Source organism: Taudactylus pleione, unplaced genomic scaffold (assembly GCF_031769625.1).
Source record: "Taudactylus pleione unplaced genomic scaffold, aTauple2 ptg000006l, whole genome shotgun sequence".
NCBI lineage: Eukaryota > Metazoa > Chordata > Amphibia > Anura > Myobatrachidae > Taudactylus > Taudactylus pleione.
The window spans coordinates 9,201,856-9,218,860 of NW_028284409.1; the positions used below are offsets into that span (position 1 = coordinate 9,201,856).

The window sequence follows — 17,005 nt, forward strand, 5'->3', positions numbered from 1 at the left end:
ATACAACCAAACCTACACACAGAAACACCATAACCAGCAGAAAGTACCTTCCAGAAAAATAGCCACACCTGCAGGGCTAGGGTGCACACCAACTCCCCGATACAAGTGAATATCGTAAAATTGTATCAATACATGCTCTGCCACACCTCCACCAGTCTCCAGCATGTATATAGCTACTGCAGTATTGACACTTTTTCTGGCCACATCAAGTCGCGCAGCAGACTCAGCATTCCTCTACACACACCTAGGGACAATGAAGGAACACACCAACTTACAGTAAGGCAAAGCTTCCGCTATCAGATGAAAGTCCCTAATGATAAAGTGCAAATCTAGCGCAGTGCACTGACCTAAGTCATTCCCACCCAGATGCAGCAGTATTACCTCAGGTAGCCCATAAGACCACACAGCAGACACCAACCTACCTAAAAGAGAGTCCCAAGCACATCCCCCGAAAACCTAAATATCTAATTAAATGTGCCTGAGAGAAACAGCTAGTATCTGAAAATATAGGAATGCCCTAACACGCATATCAGCTTGACATCGAATACACATGAAAACATGTAAAAAAAAATGGTCAACATGGAAAGAAAAACATACAAAGCCGCTGAATCACGCACACACCATGCCAACAAGACATGGAAGTGTAACATAAAGAAGGGCAGGAGAAGGGGAACAACGTAGCCACCCGGACTTGAGGCAAAAAACAAACAAACCCAGCAGTAAACTATTAACCACGCCATTTCAGATCATTCAAAATCCAATTGGGCCCCTGGGGGAAAAATAAAAATTCCTCATAGACTCCCACAGTATGTCGGCGAATAGTTAGGCCTCCGGTGAGCTACGTTGGAACACAACAGATAAACCCGGACAAATATAGCGATGGAACGCAGCAGAGTGCCACTTACCAAGTGAATGTATATTCCTGTCAGATAAGCCAGCAGAAGCTGAAGTTGTAGCAGCTCCAATTCTAAATGAGTGAGTACCGAACTCACCCGTCTTGAGCCCCAAATATGCCAAGCAACCCTTCAAGACATGACAAAACTAGTATTTCGTAACCGGGGACCTATCCTCATGCATCAACCATGCCCCATCCTGTTCACCACGCACATTGCTCGAGGCACAACTGGACATACCACAGGAATGGAACATGGATGAAGGGAAAGCCAGCGCCCTCTACCAGCCTGGTCTGTCTTAGAGCGTCGTATAAGACAAAGAACTGCGTCAGGGTGTACAATCACATCCACAACAGTGAGTGGTGGGTCAGCCCTCTTAGAGGGGGCAACTACTGTAATTCACAGACCCAAAAAGCTCCATGAAACGCCATGGCAAAACTCAACTGAAATAACAGGCAATCGAACTGCGATAAACAAACTGCAGGGACTGTGGCCAACAAGCGAGGCCACAGGGAAATGTCAATGGGACACTTGGAATCAACTGTTGCAGGGGTCGACCTGGAACAAGCCCTCAAAACCCTCGAGACCAAGAAGGACCTTGAGGGATCGGGCCTCTCATATAACCCAGAGAAAAATTACACACCTGCTAAAATACGCCACACCACAGCGAGCGAGCCCCCTTGTGAGTACAGATCCCAAATAAAAGCCAGCATGACTTGCTCCAAGCTCTTACCTGCCTGAGCCTCCGAGACACGGAAACGCTCTCATTCCAGTCAACCCACCTGATAACAGCGCAAAGTCCTGGGGGCAATGGCCCTCAAAGCTAGTTCCTCCATGCCGGCCTGATGATCTGCCAAATATAAGGAGGACATGGGTCACTGGACAACTCGGCCTGGGGAGCTAATTCCCGAAACAGACGCCAGTCGAATTGTGACGATGCATCTGCTATCGCAATTGTACACCCAAGTGAAGATACCTATTGACATTCATGTGTTCCTGCAGGCGGGATTCCAGATAGCATGCAGCAAATATAAAGAAACCCGCCTGCCAATTCAGGTACGAGCAATAGGTCTCTTCCCCCATACCCCCGCAGTGTTTTGCCTCTCTGAATTCCTTCCTAGCATTTGTCGTAATGGTAAACACGTTGACATATTTGTCACAGATCCTCCGACGCAGCCCTCTAAGCACAGCCGTATTGTCACAGTGCACCACACCACCCTTAGATACCCCTGGAGAAACAACCATCCTCGCTAGGGTAGTGTGACCTCCTAGACCTACGGTGGGAACGGCGGCGGCATCTACGCGACCGCTTCCTTCCCCTATCCCCTGAGCTACCAGTGTCTGAGCTGGATGAAGAGGATGAAGAACACGCCCGCTTACCACCCTTATGAGCAGGCGCAACCAACTCACCGGGAGGACTGGAACAGGCAACAGGAGCCGATCCAGTGTTCACCGCAGCAGGCACGTCCATCATGGACGTGGAAGGGGCACCTGCGGGAACAGTAGCACCACCAGCAGACACAGGTGCTGCAAGAAATATAACAGGTACAGGTGGAGGAGAAACCAGAGGAGGTGGGCAGCCAAAGGGGCCAGCTGCGCAGGAACTTGAGAGGGCGGAGATAAGGACAGTGTTACAGGAGCACCAGAAGAGACCAACATGGCTGACAACAAAAGAGTCAGTGTGCCTGCCAAAGACGATAGCGTGCGTAGCGCAGTCATTGCCTCGCTAGAGTCTGAGGAACAGGCCAACAAGGCAGGGGGAACCGGAGGCGACGCATTTAAAACCAAGACAGCCTGGTTGGACAGCCGCCTAGGGAGCAACCGAGGCCTCTGTAAACAGGACCGCCATTGCTCTACGCAAGGGGGAAAGCCCAATCGACACAGGCGCCAACGGACCAACCCACCGTCCTAACGCGGCAACGCGTATAGACCTTGGGGACCTAACCCTGCTCTCTGCGGGAACAGCTACGGATGCAGGAGCTGCAGTATATGAGGCCCAGGACAACACTGGGGCATCGGGGGGCACTAAGGAGGGCTGCCTACCTCCTCTGGGACAAGCAGCAGAAATCCCCGTTATTTACATGCTGGCCGCGCATTGCGGCTAGGTCACGCACACCCCGTGGGATCATAGTGACCTTGATCAGCAGCAGCAGTGACTGCTGCCTGCTATAGATCCACCAACATGGAGACGGAGCCAGCGATAAGACACCCGGCCGCGGCCCCACCTACCATCATGTCGTCGACCGCATCCCTAGGCCTGCCACAGGCCATGTTGTGGTGGGGCCTAGCGGGACCTGGACCAGTGGCGGCAGTGACCGCTGCTTGCCACTGGTCTACACAGAGCTGTGGCGGAGTAGCTTGCTCCGCCTCCTGAGGATGCACTAGCCGCGACCCCAGGCCTAGTACAGGCCCGGGCATGGCAGCTATGCCGGACAGCAGGGAGAGAGGCAGGAGCGGCGGGAGTCGCCACCCGCCCCCTTAATACAGAGACACAAGCAGGGCTGCCGACCACAGCCGCGGCTCTGCTGAAGGCACCACGCGCAGCTGCCGGGTCAGAATCAGCTCGAGCTGAGTCTTGGCGGCCGCAAAGGGGAACTGGAGGAAAGCCTGCAGCCAGAAGGTATGCGGCCAGTTGGGCGGGGGGACCAGAAGAGCGGTGGGGGCGGGGCATGGCAGACGAGAAAAATAGGAAGGATGAGGAAGAATGAAAGGGATAGCAGTAATGACAGGAAGAGTGAGGAGATGAGGAGAATCAATACACAGAAGAGAGAATTTAAATGAAAACACTATAAGATTATCAGTAGAATAAACCGTAAAAACACTTTTAAGTCCTGGAAAAAACTGGAACAAAGAGACAGATTTACATGAAGCTCTCCCTTAAATACCCCTAGGCCAACCCCCGATGAATATTCATTGGCTGCCTAAGACCATCTAAACTTAAAAGGGCACTAACCAACACCGAATTAAACTGGCAACACTCAAAACACTCGTGGTTTAAAGTCCCTCATGCCTAATTGTCAGACTTGCTACTTTTCAATCAGCCCTTGTGTGTGTGTGTATGTATATATATATATATCCTGATGAAAGAACGCTATTAAAGGTTCTGAAACATTGATCTAAAACACAGGGGCCTTGTACCTATTTCTGCGTCAGTCACCACGAGTGCCACCAACTCGACAGCCTATGTTATGTCCCTCCACATCCGTGTGAGGTGACCGAGGGAGGCACTGGTGCAGTATCTACTTGGAATCAGTGAGTGCCGTCATTGAGGCGTTTTATATATATATATATGTGTATATATATATATATATATATATATACAGTCAGGTGCATAAATATTGGGACATTGACAGAATTTTCATATTTTGACCTCTATTCACCACCACAATCGCTTTGAAATGAAACAAACAGGATGTGCTTTAACTGCAGACTTTCAGATTTAATTTGAGGGTAATTACATCAAAATCAGGTGAACGGTGTAGGAATTACAACGGTTTCTATATGTGCTTCCTACTTTTTAAGGGGCCAAAAGTAATGTGACAAACTAAACAATCCTAAATCTAACTTTCACTTTTTAATACTTTGTGCCGGGGGCGTGCCTGCCAGACGGAGGCGTTCCCATGGGAACGCCTACCGTCTGAAGCCTGCCCCACTGACATCACTAGTGATGTCAGTGGGAGTGATTTTGGCTCTGATAGAGCCAAAATCACTCCAGGGCTTGTGGCTGGGAAACCCGACCGCAGGGTTTCCCTCGCAAGTCGCACCATCTTCTTGGACGCTCGTATATGCTGTGGGTGGTGACCCACAGCTACACGAGGGTCCAGGAGGACGCTCCATTTTAATGGAGGAGGGCCCTGATTCAGAGCGAGCGCTCTGGTCAGAGCGTCCGGCTCTGAATCAGGCCCATAAATTGTTGACAAAATTATTAATACAAATAAGAACTTAAAAGAACAACAACAATCGTAGGACAGAAGTTATGTTGGTAATAAATGGAGGGAGGGAAAGGAAGAGGAAAATGACCACAGTAAGGAATGGAATAAAAAAATTTACAGACCAATCTGAAAATAAATTAATAGAGATAGGAAGAATGAATTGAGGTGAGGGAGTCAGCACTTACCACCCACGGGTCTCCGCAAGTGTTCAGCACTCAGAGGAAGAGGGAGATGGAGGTCTATGCTCAGCATAGAGCCAGGGAGCCCATACCTGGGCAAAGATATGGCCTCTATCATGAAGATAGTAGTTATCTCCTCCATAGCCGCTACATGCCAGATCTGGTGTCTAAACGCAGAGAGAGACGGTGGGGAGGTGGTTTTACAATTAAGGGCTATTAAGGATTTGGCCGCCGAGAGAATATGCATAAGTAATTTTCTTGAAAATTTATCAAGGGTTGGAGGTGGGCAGCATAACAAAAATACCCAAGGGTCCTTGCTACCAGGAATTCCAGGAGAGTTCAAAAGACCATGAACCAAGTCCCAGAAGGGGATAATATTTGGACATGTCCACCAGATATGTAGCATAGTGCACCTGTGGCCGCAGCCTCGCCTGCAGTCGGGATGAGGAGGGAAACATTTTATGGAGTCTCACAGGGGTATAGTAACATCGATAATACATTTTATAATAAGGTTTCCTTAATTTTAGTAGAGATGGAGCATTTAGCAATACCAAGTTGGACCTCCTCCCATGTCTCCTCATCCGGAGGAGGGCCTAGATCTTTCTCCCATTCGGCCTCATGATATTTTGGGGAGGGAAGTGTTACATCAAGGAAAATAGAGTAAAGTTGCTAGATCAATCCTTTGGTTAGGGGACGATATTTGCAATGGTGTTCAAAGGGCGCAAGGTCTTTAAGTACCGATGAAGAGGTTAGGGAGTGCAAAAAGGGACTTAGTACTTGAGACGGGCATTGTAGTTGAAGTTCTGATAAGGACAACCATTGGCCCTGCGTGGAGAGGCCTACTTTAGACCATGAATATGCTTTCTTAGTGGAGGACCCAGGGTGAAACAAGGGACTGAACCAAGTGTTCGATTCCAAAGGGAGATATTAAATTTATGGGCTGGAAGCTGTTTACAGGTGGCAGGGCATTGTGCGGGGGATTGGCCCCATATGGAGGTGAGGTCAGGAAGGGCAACGTAGGCAGCTTCTAGATCTAGCCAAGAAGTGGATCCTGGGGGCGAAAAAGAGGCAACAATTTGCGAGAAATGGGAAGCTAGGTAATAGAGTTTAACATCTGGGAGACCCCTGCCACCAGCATCAACTGGTCTATTCAAAACAGGGACCGAAATCCGGGGGGGTCTGTGGTTCCAGATAAAATGTTTATTCCTGTGTCTATATGTGTGACTGTCGGGTGTTGCCCTCACCCCAGACAGCTAGCCTGAGACAATGGAAGGTGTATCGCTACAAAAAAATTAGGTAGGAACAAGCACATTTACAGAGGAGAAGATCGTAACAGAACTCTCAAAACTGAAAGTGGATAAATCAATGGGGCCAGATGGGATAAATCCAAGGATACTAAAAGAGCTTAAAGGGGTGCTGGTAACACCATTAACAGAATTATTCAACCAGTCACTAGCTACTGGAGTAATTCCAGAGGACTGGAAAAGAGCAAACGTTGTCCCACTGCACAAAAGTGGAAGCAAGGAAGAGGCAAGCAACTATCCACCAGTGAGCCTTACATCAGTAGTAGGGAAATTGATAAAATAAAGAGTCGTAGATTATCTCAAATCCAACAATTTGCAGGATCCCAAACAGAATGGATTTACTGAGGGGAGATCATGTCAAACAATTCGTATTGACTTTTTTGACTGGTGACTTAGGAAATAGATAAAGGGGGAGCCATAGATATAGCTTATCTAGACTTTAGTAAAGCTTTTGACACTGTTCCACATCGCAGACTGTTAAATAAACTGGAAAGCATGGGATTGGATACAAAGATAGTTGAATGGATAAGATCATGGCTGCAGGATAGGAAACAGAGAGTTGTAGTAAACGTAGTGTAATCTCAAGAGGGTAATGTTACCAGTGGAGTACCTCAGGGATCTGTACTTGGACCAGTGCTTTTTAATATCTTTATTTGTGACATTGCGAATGGTATTGAAGGGAAACTATGCCTTTTTGCAGATGACATAAAGGTATGCCCACAGGGTAGACACACCAGGAGGGGTAAAACAAATGATTGATGATCTAGGTAGACTAGAGGAATGGTCAAGAACATGGCAACTACCAAAAAATGCAAGATCATGCACTTGCGTTTCAAAAATCCAAAAGGCTAAATATAGTATTAATGGCAGTATACTGGAAACTACTGAAGAGGAAAGGTATCTAGGAGTCACTATTTCAGGTGACTTAAAGGCAAGCAAACATTGTAACAAAGTAATGATGAAGGCAAGTCAGATGCTTGGTTGCATAGGGAGAGGAATCAATAGCAGAAAGAAAGACGTGATAATACCGCTGTATAGATCATTGGTACGTCCTCATCTCGATTACTGTGTTCAGTTCTGGAGGCCATATCTCCAGAATGATATTAATACATTAGAGACTGTACAAAGAAGGGCAACTAAAATGGTGCAAGGTCTACACCAGAAAACGTACCAGGAAAGACTAAAAGATCTTAATATGTATAGTTTGGAGCAGAGAAGGGAAAGGGGAGACATGATAGAAATGTTCAAATATATAAAGGGTTTTAATAAGGTAAAAGAAGGAGACATTCTTCAAAGAAAGAGAAGTATTAGAACAAGAGGACATGTTCTGAAACTGGAGGGTGGTAGTGTCGAAGTCGAATAATTGCATGCAACCGCAATTCAACTGTTATCGGACGATTTGGTCGTCCGCTGTCCGATTTATGTTGGTACAATCCACGACGCACCATTGCGTGCGCATGCACCCAGTGTGCGCACGTATCCACACATTCGCACAACACTAGCGAATAATATACAACACTCTCACACTCACAAACACAATATTCATGGAGGGTTTAGTTAGTAATGAGAAACAGCTTCTGTATACATGTCTGAGAAAAGTAATTAAAAAAATACACCAGGATACTGTGAGTATCCTGGTGTATATTATAAATTGAGAAGCCCCGCATACAGACAAGTATGGCTGTGGTAATCGAAATATAACCCAGACACTGATATGCACATTTGAATTTGTCTGAATGAAGAGTTAGGAACAATGGTCAGAGGTTTGCTTAAGAAGTACCGACAAGCAGGGCTGCCATCAGAAATCGTGGGGCCCGGGACTCACAAAATAGGCAGGGCCCCCCCACCTCCCCGTGTTTCTGCAACTCCAGTCCCACAGTGTCTCCCTAGCCAGCACCCCTCTGTCTCTATTCTGCCCCCTACAGTCCACAGACATTTACCTTCTCCTGTATCTTCTGGCTGTTCCTCCTCGCGCTGCAGCCGGATCCTCTGTCAGTGGTGCGGCGTGCATGATGTAATGGCATCATGCGTGCCTTGCCTCAATTAAAAAAATAAAAACTTTATTGTACCAGTTGCAATCCCCCCACATTTCACTCTCTCTCAGCGATCCCCCCACATTCCCCCATCTCAATGACACCTCCTACTTTCCCCTCTCTCAATGATCCCCTCCACATTCCCCTCTCTCAGTGACCCACCACACACACTCCCGTCTGTCAGTGACCCCCCCACACACACTCCCCTCTGTCAGTGACCCCCCACACACACACATACACTCTACCCTCTGTCTGTCAGTGATCCCCCACACATTCACCTGTCTGTCAGTAACCCCCCCCACACACACACTCCCCTCTGTCAGTGTCCCCCCCACACACACTCCCCTCTATCTGTCAGTACCCCCAGACACACACACACCGTTTGTCAGTGCCACACCACAGATTCCCCTGTCTGTCAATGCCCCCCCCACACACACATTCCCTTCTTTCTTTCAGTGCCCCCCCAGACACAAACATTCCCCACTGTCTGTAAGTTCCCCCCCCCCAGACATTTCCCTCTGTATCATTGCCACCCTCCCCCCTGTCTCTCAGTGGTGCCCTTCCCCAATTAACTTACCTCTGTCAGTGTCCTGAGAGGTCCTCCGGCTCACTTCGGTCTGTTACAAGGGGCTTGACTTGCAGAGAGTCCGTGTGGGCAGACTGGTGAGTCACACTGCAGCTCTCTCAGGCATATGCTGTCTGCTGAGCTGCTCTGTCTGTGATCATTGTCAGGTGGCTGGTCTGGAGGAGGGGCCAGCCACCAGGAAGTAAAGGAGGCTATGCTTGCTCATTAATCACTGTCAGTGACAGATGCCCGGCGCTGCAGTGCGGATCCTCAGTGAGAAGGATCTTCTATGTGCCGGGGAATACCTGCGGGCCTTTGCTCCCAAGGGGCACCTGCTGCATGTCTGGTAGGTCTGTCCCTGTGCGGGCCCCCCTTGCTGCCCGGGCCCGGGACTAAAGACCAAGGCAGTCCTCCCCTGATGGCAGCCCTGCCGACAAGTGTATTCTAAATAGGCAGAGGAAAACCTTTGATTTAGCTATCAGACTAAGTGGAAACGGCAGTCAGCTGGGGTACTCCACCCTGCTTGAAAGTGAACCTCGCTGCTTGTAACACCTTGCACTGTAGTTTTAAAATATGTTAGAAAGGGCTAAAATATATAGTAATCCATCATAAATACACTGAATTGTATAACACACACACATAGACTTACGTGCATAAACACTGCACATTACTCACAGTTGCGCTGTTTATCATAAGCACTCTACACATAAACGCACCACGCATATTAGCAACTTTGCGCAATATTCTGTTACACTTACACAAATTTCCTAAAAGGTTCCTTAGTATAAAGGCTACTATTAGAAGGTTTATTCGTTATTGTATAATGTTATAAAACGCATGTATTTGATATCTAAGGTTTAGTATGTAGTAGCCACATCTTGTTTGGTGCTATTCTAAACCACATTTTATTTGCAGATCTCTGGTTCCATGAGCAAGGAGATCGCAACATGCGTCTGCAAGTTATGGATTATAGAGAATTATGTGTTAGAATGTAATTTGTATGTAGTGTCTATTGATTATGTCCATTGGAGGGCTGAACTACCATTGTACCAACTGACCTATGACAGAAGAACCAATAGGATTATGCCAACTTGTTTCTATTGTATTGCCTAATCTCTGCAAGGCTTTATATGCAAGCACCCTGGATCTGTTAGTTAGTCATCATATTCTTTCTGTTGACGGAGGCTTCACCTTTGATGCCGGAAATCTGGATCCAGAGTGCCTGTGTAATGTATTGACTGTACCTTGTTTATGTATAATCTTTTGCGCTAATTGTATTTTAGATCAAGCTGTGTAACTATCTGCTTTTTGGTGAATAATATCTTTTTGTGCTTTGGAACCGCGATCAAAGTCTGGAAAGCAATTATTTCTTGTGCAATTTATAACGCTAAATAGCGACATTTTGGGTATAAAGGTTATTAGGAATTGATTGGTAGGTTCAGGGGAATTTGAGGAAAAAATACTTCACAGAAAGGGTAGTGGATAATTGGAATAGCCTCCCATCAGAGGTGGTAGAGGCTAAGAAAGTATAGCAATTTAAACATGCATGGGATAGACATAAGGATATCCTTCAGAAGAAGTAAGGATCAATAAGGGTTGAGGTAACAATATGTTTAAAAATGGGGCAGACTAGATGGGCCAAGTGGTTCTTATCTGCTGTCAAATTCTATGCTTCTATGTTTCTACAATATGCACCTTGCACCACAGCGCACATTGGTAACTGGAGGCATTTTTTTTCCATTGTTTTCTGTGGACTTTTGCTATAACAGATACATTTGAGTTGTTCTTCAACTGTGAATTAGTTTTGCTCTGAAGAGTGTTATGTATCCTGATAGATATTCCTCAGTATAATCTGTTTTATTTGTTTTCTCTATAGGGAAATTCAGAGCATAAATTACCCATGTATTTCTTACTGATATCACCTTTTCTTCCCATTCTGTTTCCACCTGCTCGTAATGATTTCACAATATCTATGTGAGCAGCAGAAATACTCACCTTATCTTAAACTCTTCAGCCTACACTGGAAAACAAACTAACATTAAAATAGGACAAGGTGATAGGCCCAAAGCGACAAAAGAAAACATACATAAGATTAGTGGACATGCCTGCACATGACTTGGCCTAAGCATTTCGCCATGTACTGACGTTCACCATATCATTTGCATACAAATGTGACAATGCAGAGAGCCTTGCCCAGTGAAAGGAGTGTTTCCCTATGGACATGAGTTATATTACACTAGCTAGAGATTTAACCTCTGATTATCCATTTCTTCCAAGAAGCAATCCCTTAGCTGTACATGGAGGTTAAAGCCACAGTCAGTCATTCATTCATTCCATAGACAATGCCATTGTACCAACTATACTCTTACATACAGATATATTGACAAACAATAGTGGTTAAACAAAAGATCATGTTATCGGAAAGAGGCAAAATATTCTGAGATCTGAACTTGTCGGGAAGATCAGAGCCAAAACTGAACCACTCATCTCTAATTCTGACATATAATTCTGCACATGAATTTTTTTGCATTACTTGAATATTTCCGTTTATTCATTTTTTTATCTTATTATGTGGTGTCACTTCTTGTTATGATGTTTACATATTTTTATGTTTATTTAATTTAATTAATATAAAATTGTGTTCTATAACACCTGACTCCTAATGCTAAGTGCATTATAGGGGCATATTCAATTTGAGGCGAATAGTCCGAGGTCGGACTTTTCGTCATCATCCCCATATTCAATTAGGAATCGGCGAAAATGGGACCCGGCGGAAAGGTAAGTAGCGAAGACTCCTGTTTGGGGAATTCAGCCTGTCAACCCCCCAAAAGATGGTCTGACATTGGGCATCACTATGGGTACCCCCGATTTGGCCTGCTGAAGGTAATTGGGGGTTTTAAACAGCAGCCGCATGTGCATAAATGCGTCTTTGAAGAAGTGGTGAAGAATAGCATTGAGTTTCATTTAAAAAAAAAAATAACTAGTCCCATCAAATTTGGGGTACATGAAAATGGGTGCAAGCATATTTTTAAGTCCCTAAAATGATTTTTAAAAATTCTTCAAAAATTCACCTGCTGCAACCACCCGCATTCCAGAAAACACCTGCCGCATACTTGGCAAACCCCCCTGAGTCAATTTTGCTAGTTTTTAAGTTTGTCCCCCAACTTTTTATTTTGCCCCCCAAAATGAAACCACTTTTTTTGGGGTGCCCTATGCTTATTTTTTTTTTTGCCACAGAATACTTTAAGGGGACATTCTAAAGGCTGAAGGGTACTTTTTTTTAATTCTACACTCCAAAACCCCAATTCTGCACGTATTTTCGCCGCCTATGCAGTGGTGAAAACTTATCCCCGTTTTCTTACAAAGACTTTTCCCACCTGCCAAAAGTCTTTGAAATTGAATATGGGGATAAGTGAAAATGGCGAAAATGACGTCATTGGCGATAAATTATCACCGATAACTGACTTTTTGCTCCAAATTGAATATGCCTCATAGACTGGTGATGTTTAGTTAAAATTAGCGGTCTTTTTTATTTTTTTTTCTATTTTATATATGTAAATTAACAAAGAGTTTGCTACAGATGGCAGCAAAATATTCCAGAAAGTATTATTATTATTTAGATTATTATTATCCTTTATTTATATGGCGCAACAAGGGTTCCACATGTATTATTAGCTTGTGGGCACTGGATTAGTCTTTGTTCCAAAAGACAACATGACTGTGACAAGTTGCTGGGTAAATGTATCACCAGCAGCAGCACCTTTAGCATAATCATCATCATCTTCCTCATCCTGTTAGTAGTGGTAGCGCAGAATGCCAGGTCATTTACAGGCAGGCTATTCCTTGTATCTCTGGCTTCACTAAGGATCATACCAGTGTCACTTTGTTGGAGAAACTTATAAATGTTCTACAAAAATATCTCATCCCACTAAGACTTAGGATTCCTCTTTGCCAATAAGGAGTAAACATTGTCTGTGATTAAAAGTGGGTAAATTTCTTTATGTACCATGCTTGGCACACACAATCAGTGATCCAACATTTTCTAACAAAGTAGCAATGGTTTTATCTCATCCAGAGTGGGACTCGGAGGAGGTTAGGCTTCTCCTCCAATAGGTGGACACTGCCGGCACTGGAACAATGAGTTGCGGCAACACTTAGCCTCTTACAGCTTGTCTTCACTAAAGCTGATGGCAGCTTAGTCTTTAAAATGTCTGCACAAGTAAGAGGGGCTCATATTTCTCACCCCGATTCTCTTTCTGTCTCCTCTCCGCAGGTGAGTGGCTGTTTGCCTCTGCTCTGTGCAGTGGGTCTGGTTTCTCACACCAAACAGTTGTCTGTTAGCCTGATTAGTTCTTTTAGACTTATGAAACTGGGATCCATCTGGCAGGATGTAACAGCCCACGTTTCATAGAATGAAGGCATATACACCACTTCCATCCCATCTCCTCTTCAGCCTGCCACTCCTGTGGGCTCCAGCCCTCCATCAGCCACCCAGCATTTCTCCCACATTGATGCCCACCTACTAGTCTAGTAGTAGTCAAACAGCAACTAGCAGCACACTACACAGGTGGAGTGTGTGTACGAGGGAAGAGCACAGGAGAGGGATCTCTGAGCAGGAGGAGAGTCCTGTAAAAAAAAAAATATATATTTTGTAGCATTTTTCTATATCCATTATTTCTGGTGTAATTTTCTATTAACAAAAACTTGTTAAAAAACGGTTTCAAAATGCAAGCTGACTTGACTTTTTGGAATCGTCTCATTATTTCCTGGCTGGGCAGGATCATATCGGTTAAAATGAACAAATGGCTCTATCTGGATAAAATGAACCAGAGCCTTCTGGATATCCGCAAGCTAAAGAGAGCCGCTCGATAAGCATCGATGTTACTGACATGTACGCATGTAAGAAGGTAGCAGTGGGCGTCTTTGTGCTAGCTGTGCTTTGGTATGCATTAGCGTATTTTCGCAGCTGCTTTGCTTACGAAATCGAGGCTGCGATCGCATTAACGTCCATCTCTGAATCAGGCCCTAAGTTCCTCAGTGCACTGACTAAACAAATCTCTTTTTTTCTTTTCTCTTCATATATTAGTACAGAGTTGAATGTGGCACTCCTAAACACAAAACTTAATATAATTTCCCGTGATCATTAGGCTGAGGAACCTTCTAAACCACCATTAATAGTTCATGTAAAGCACATATAGGTGACTGCACAGGAAACAAAACCTCTGACTGGTATACAGACCTACAATTCTCTATCAGCTAGAAGCATAAATGGGTGTCAGACAGATAACCTTTAACATTCTTTATTTGAGCTCAGTTACATGCTAGAAATCCATGCAAGATGGAATATAGAAAATGTCCACATCTAGGATAGTTGGGTTAGGTTGTCTGTATCATGCAGACCCTTTACTAGGGATGTGCGTCGACCCCCGTGTTTTGGTTTTCAATCTGTATCTCCTTGTGTTTTGGATCTGGATTTGCTAAAACCGCCCTTGCATGTTTTGCATGTTTTGGTTTTGGATCTGTATTTTTTCTAATAAAATCATAAAAACAGCTAAAATCACATAATATGGGCCTGTTTTTGTTCCTACAATATTATTAACCTAATAACATTTATTTCCAGTAATTTCCAGTCAATTTTGATTACCTCACAGCTCACAATATTGATTTCATCTAGTTTAGGCCAAAAGGTTCCATCCAGCTAGCTGGCTGCCTAAGCTAAACAACAGCAGTGGGCGGCACTAACATGTGGCAGTTCCGCTTCCAACATGGCACAGAGTGGCACTGCAGTGGTAGACAGGATGGCAGTTTAATAAACTATACGACCCCTAGGAAGTTTAAAACCAAAAATGTTTTTCTTAACTAGGTCAGAGGCCCAATGGAGTTGGAATATGTTTATGGACTGAAGACAGGGAAAGGACGGAAGGATTGATTAATTTTTAATTTATTTATTTTAATGTTTTGATTCTTAAAAAAATTATGAGAGAAGATCAATCTAGGATCAAGTTCTTCAGTTCCTAAAAGACATCTTTGATCTGGATGAGGTTTGTTCATTTTTATATATCTAATAGAAATGAGGTGGCCTTGCTTGTGGAGGTGCTGCTAGAACATACTGTAAATAGATGTTTACTTTGTACTCAGGGAGGTTGTTAGGGATAACGGGACCAAGACTTGCTGTTTACATCAGAGGAAAGCAGCCTATAGTTCTCCGGTGAACCAGAACTCCCAGCATCTGTGATGTTTGCTGGGCCTACTGAAAATTATTTGTCAACAACAGGTGGCGTGCTTCAGGTTACCTCAGCCTGCTTTACGCGCTGTATGTACCATGTAAATATGTATGTATGTGACCAATATACACAACTAATTTTTGTATTAAATGTATTTGCACTTTATTGCACACATCCTGTCAGGAAGATGCTCTATGCTGCTGCTCATATTTGCCCACCCATCAACTTGGTGGTTCAGAATGTTCAGAATACAGGCAATGCTGTCTGTGGCCATTACAATTTCTGGACATTCATAAAATTATAAAATTATAAATGTCAGTCAATGTCCCAAACAGCACATAATTCAAAGAAAAGAGGTGCAACTCTTAAGTTGTATATATGAAACCGGACATTCACAGTTTAACAAACCAATCACTTCAACAACAGGGACTTGTGGCTGAAATGATTGGTTTGTTTTGGCCCCCACAAAACAAGCTGCAAATGCGCAGTGGACATTGGTGGTAATGATCCCATACAGAAACTGGCTTTAAAACGTAGGTAAGATCAGATGTCGTCATCATCATCCCCATCAGTGTGTACATCCTCTTCTTCAGAAACTATTAATTCGCTAACGCCCACACAAAAAAAGCATTTTTTTTTACACTGGGGAAGAGCACCCCTGAATGAGGCAGCAGCCCCTTTATGAACAACACATACAGCACCCCTTCTTTATGGACAACAAAGCACCCCTGCTGAGTGCGGACAGACCTCCTACAGTGAAGAGTCACAAATATGTGGATGATAAACTGAGGTCTGGCCGGCAGTGTCACCAAACAATAATAGCGCAGCTAAGTTGCCAATGCACACATATTAAAAAAAATATATATATATTTTTTCTTACACTGAGGTTAGAGCACCCCTGAGTGACAGAGCCCCCCCCCTGGACAACACAGCACCCCTTTATGGACTGTAACACTAGCCCCTTGATGGACAGGACAACAACACAGCAGCAGCTCTTATATATAATACAGCAGCAGCCCCTTGATTGACAGGACAAGTGACACAGAAGCTTCAGCACTCACTGAAGCCCCCCTTTATATACTGCAGCCCCAGCCCCTTCATGGACAACACAGCAACAGCCTTCAGCCCCAGACCCTGACAGGACACGTTGGACAACACACTGACACAGACAGTGACAGCAATACGTCTGCTCAGTTCACCATCCACACCCAAAATGGCGAGGATGACGTTTTGCTTCGTTTTGAGATCCGAGTCAGGCGGGAAAGCCCGAGCGAGTCTTGGATCCGACTCGGAATTGCAATGTTCGGGTGGGTCTGGTTCTCCGAGAACCGGACCAACTCATCTCCACCCTTTACATTGTTTTTTCAATATTCTTCTTTGCTTTAAAACATCTTTATTTATTTAAAAGTCTGTGCAAAAAAAAAAAGACACAAGAAAGTAAATGAAACATTAATAGTGTGAGGTAACCAATAAGATGACACATTTTCACAATAAGGCATCAAAGCTATTCTGACGAGTGGAACAAAGCCAGGCAATAGTGGATGACTATGGTATCCTAACTTCTTCTTCAAACTAAGTATTTGATATGGTCATGAGTAAAAAGACCTGTACAAATCAGGATGTGAAGCCATCCATAGAAGAATGGAACTCATTACAAGTGCCCATCATTATGTTTCACATACCTTTAGAAGACATCTCATCTTAATAAAGCATTAACCTGGGACTAAAAAGACTGTGTGGGATTGTACAGGAGTATGGAATTGTAATACCCCTGTCATCTGTATAGTAACTATCCTCCATATGCCCTTCTACAGGTATTTTTCATAATCTAATCACGTTTTTTGTATATACAGTATGCGGCAAGCATTATAAATG

General features: G+C 44.5%; 1 protein-coding gene and 1 pseudogene across 1 annotated transcript in view; both read right to left on the reverse strand.

Moving 5' to 3' along the window:
* Positions 1-822: 822 nt before the first annotated feature.
* LOC148543061 (uncharacterized) lies at positions 823-1,741 on the reverse strand (annotated as a pseudogene).
* An 11,663-nt stretch (positions 1,742-13,404) lies between these two features.
* The window catches only part of AHI1 (Abelson helper integration site 1), a 404,344-nt gene continuing 400,743 nt past the window's right edge, over positions 13,405-17,005 (reverse strand). Inside the window, exon 25 of the mRNA XM_088452390.1 lies at positions 13,405-13,532. Within this exon, the coding sequence (XP_088308516.1) occupies positions 13,455-13,532 (78 nt within the window). The 3' untranslated portion in view covers positions 13,405-13,454. The remainder of the gene's footprint in view (positions 13,533-17,005) is intronic.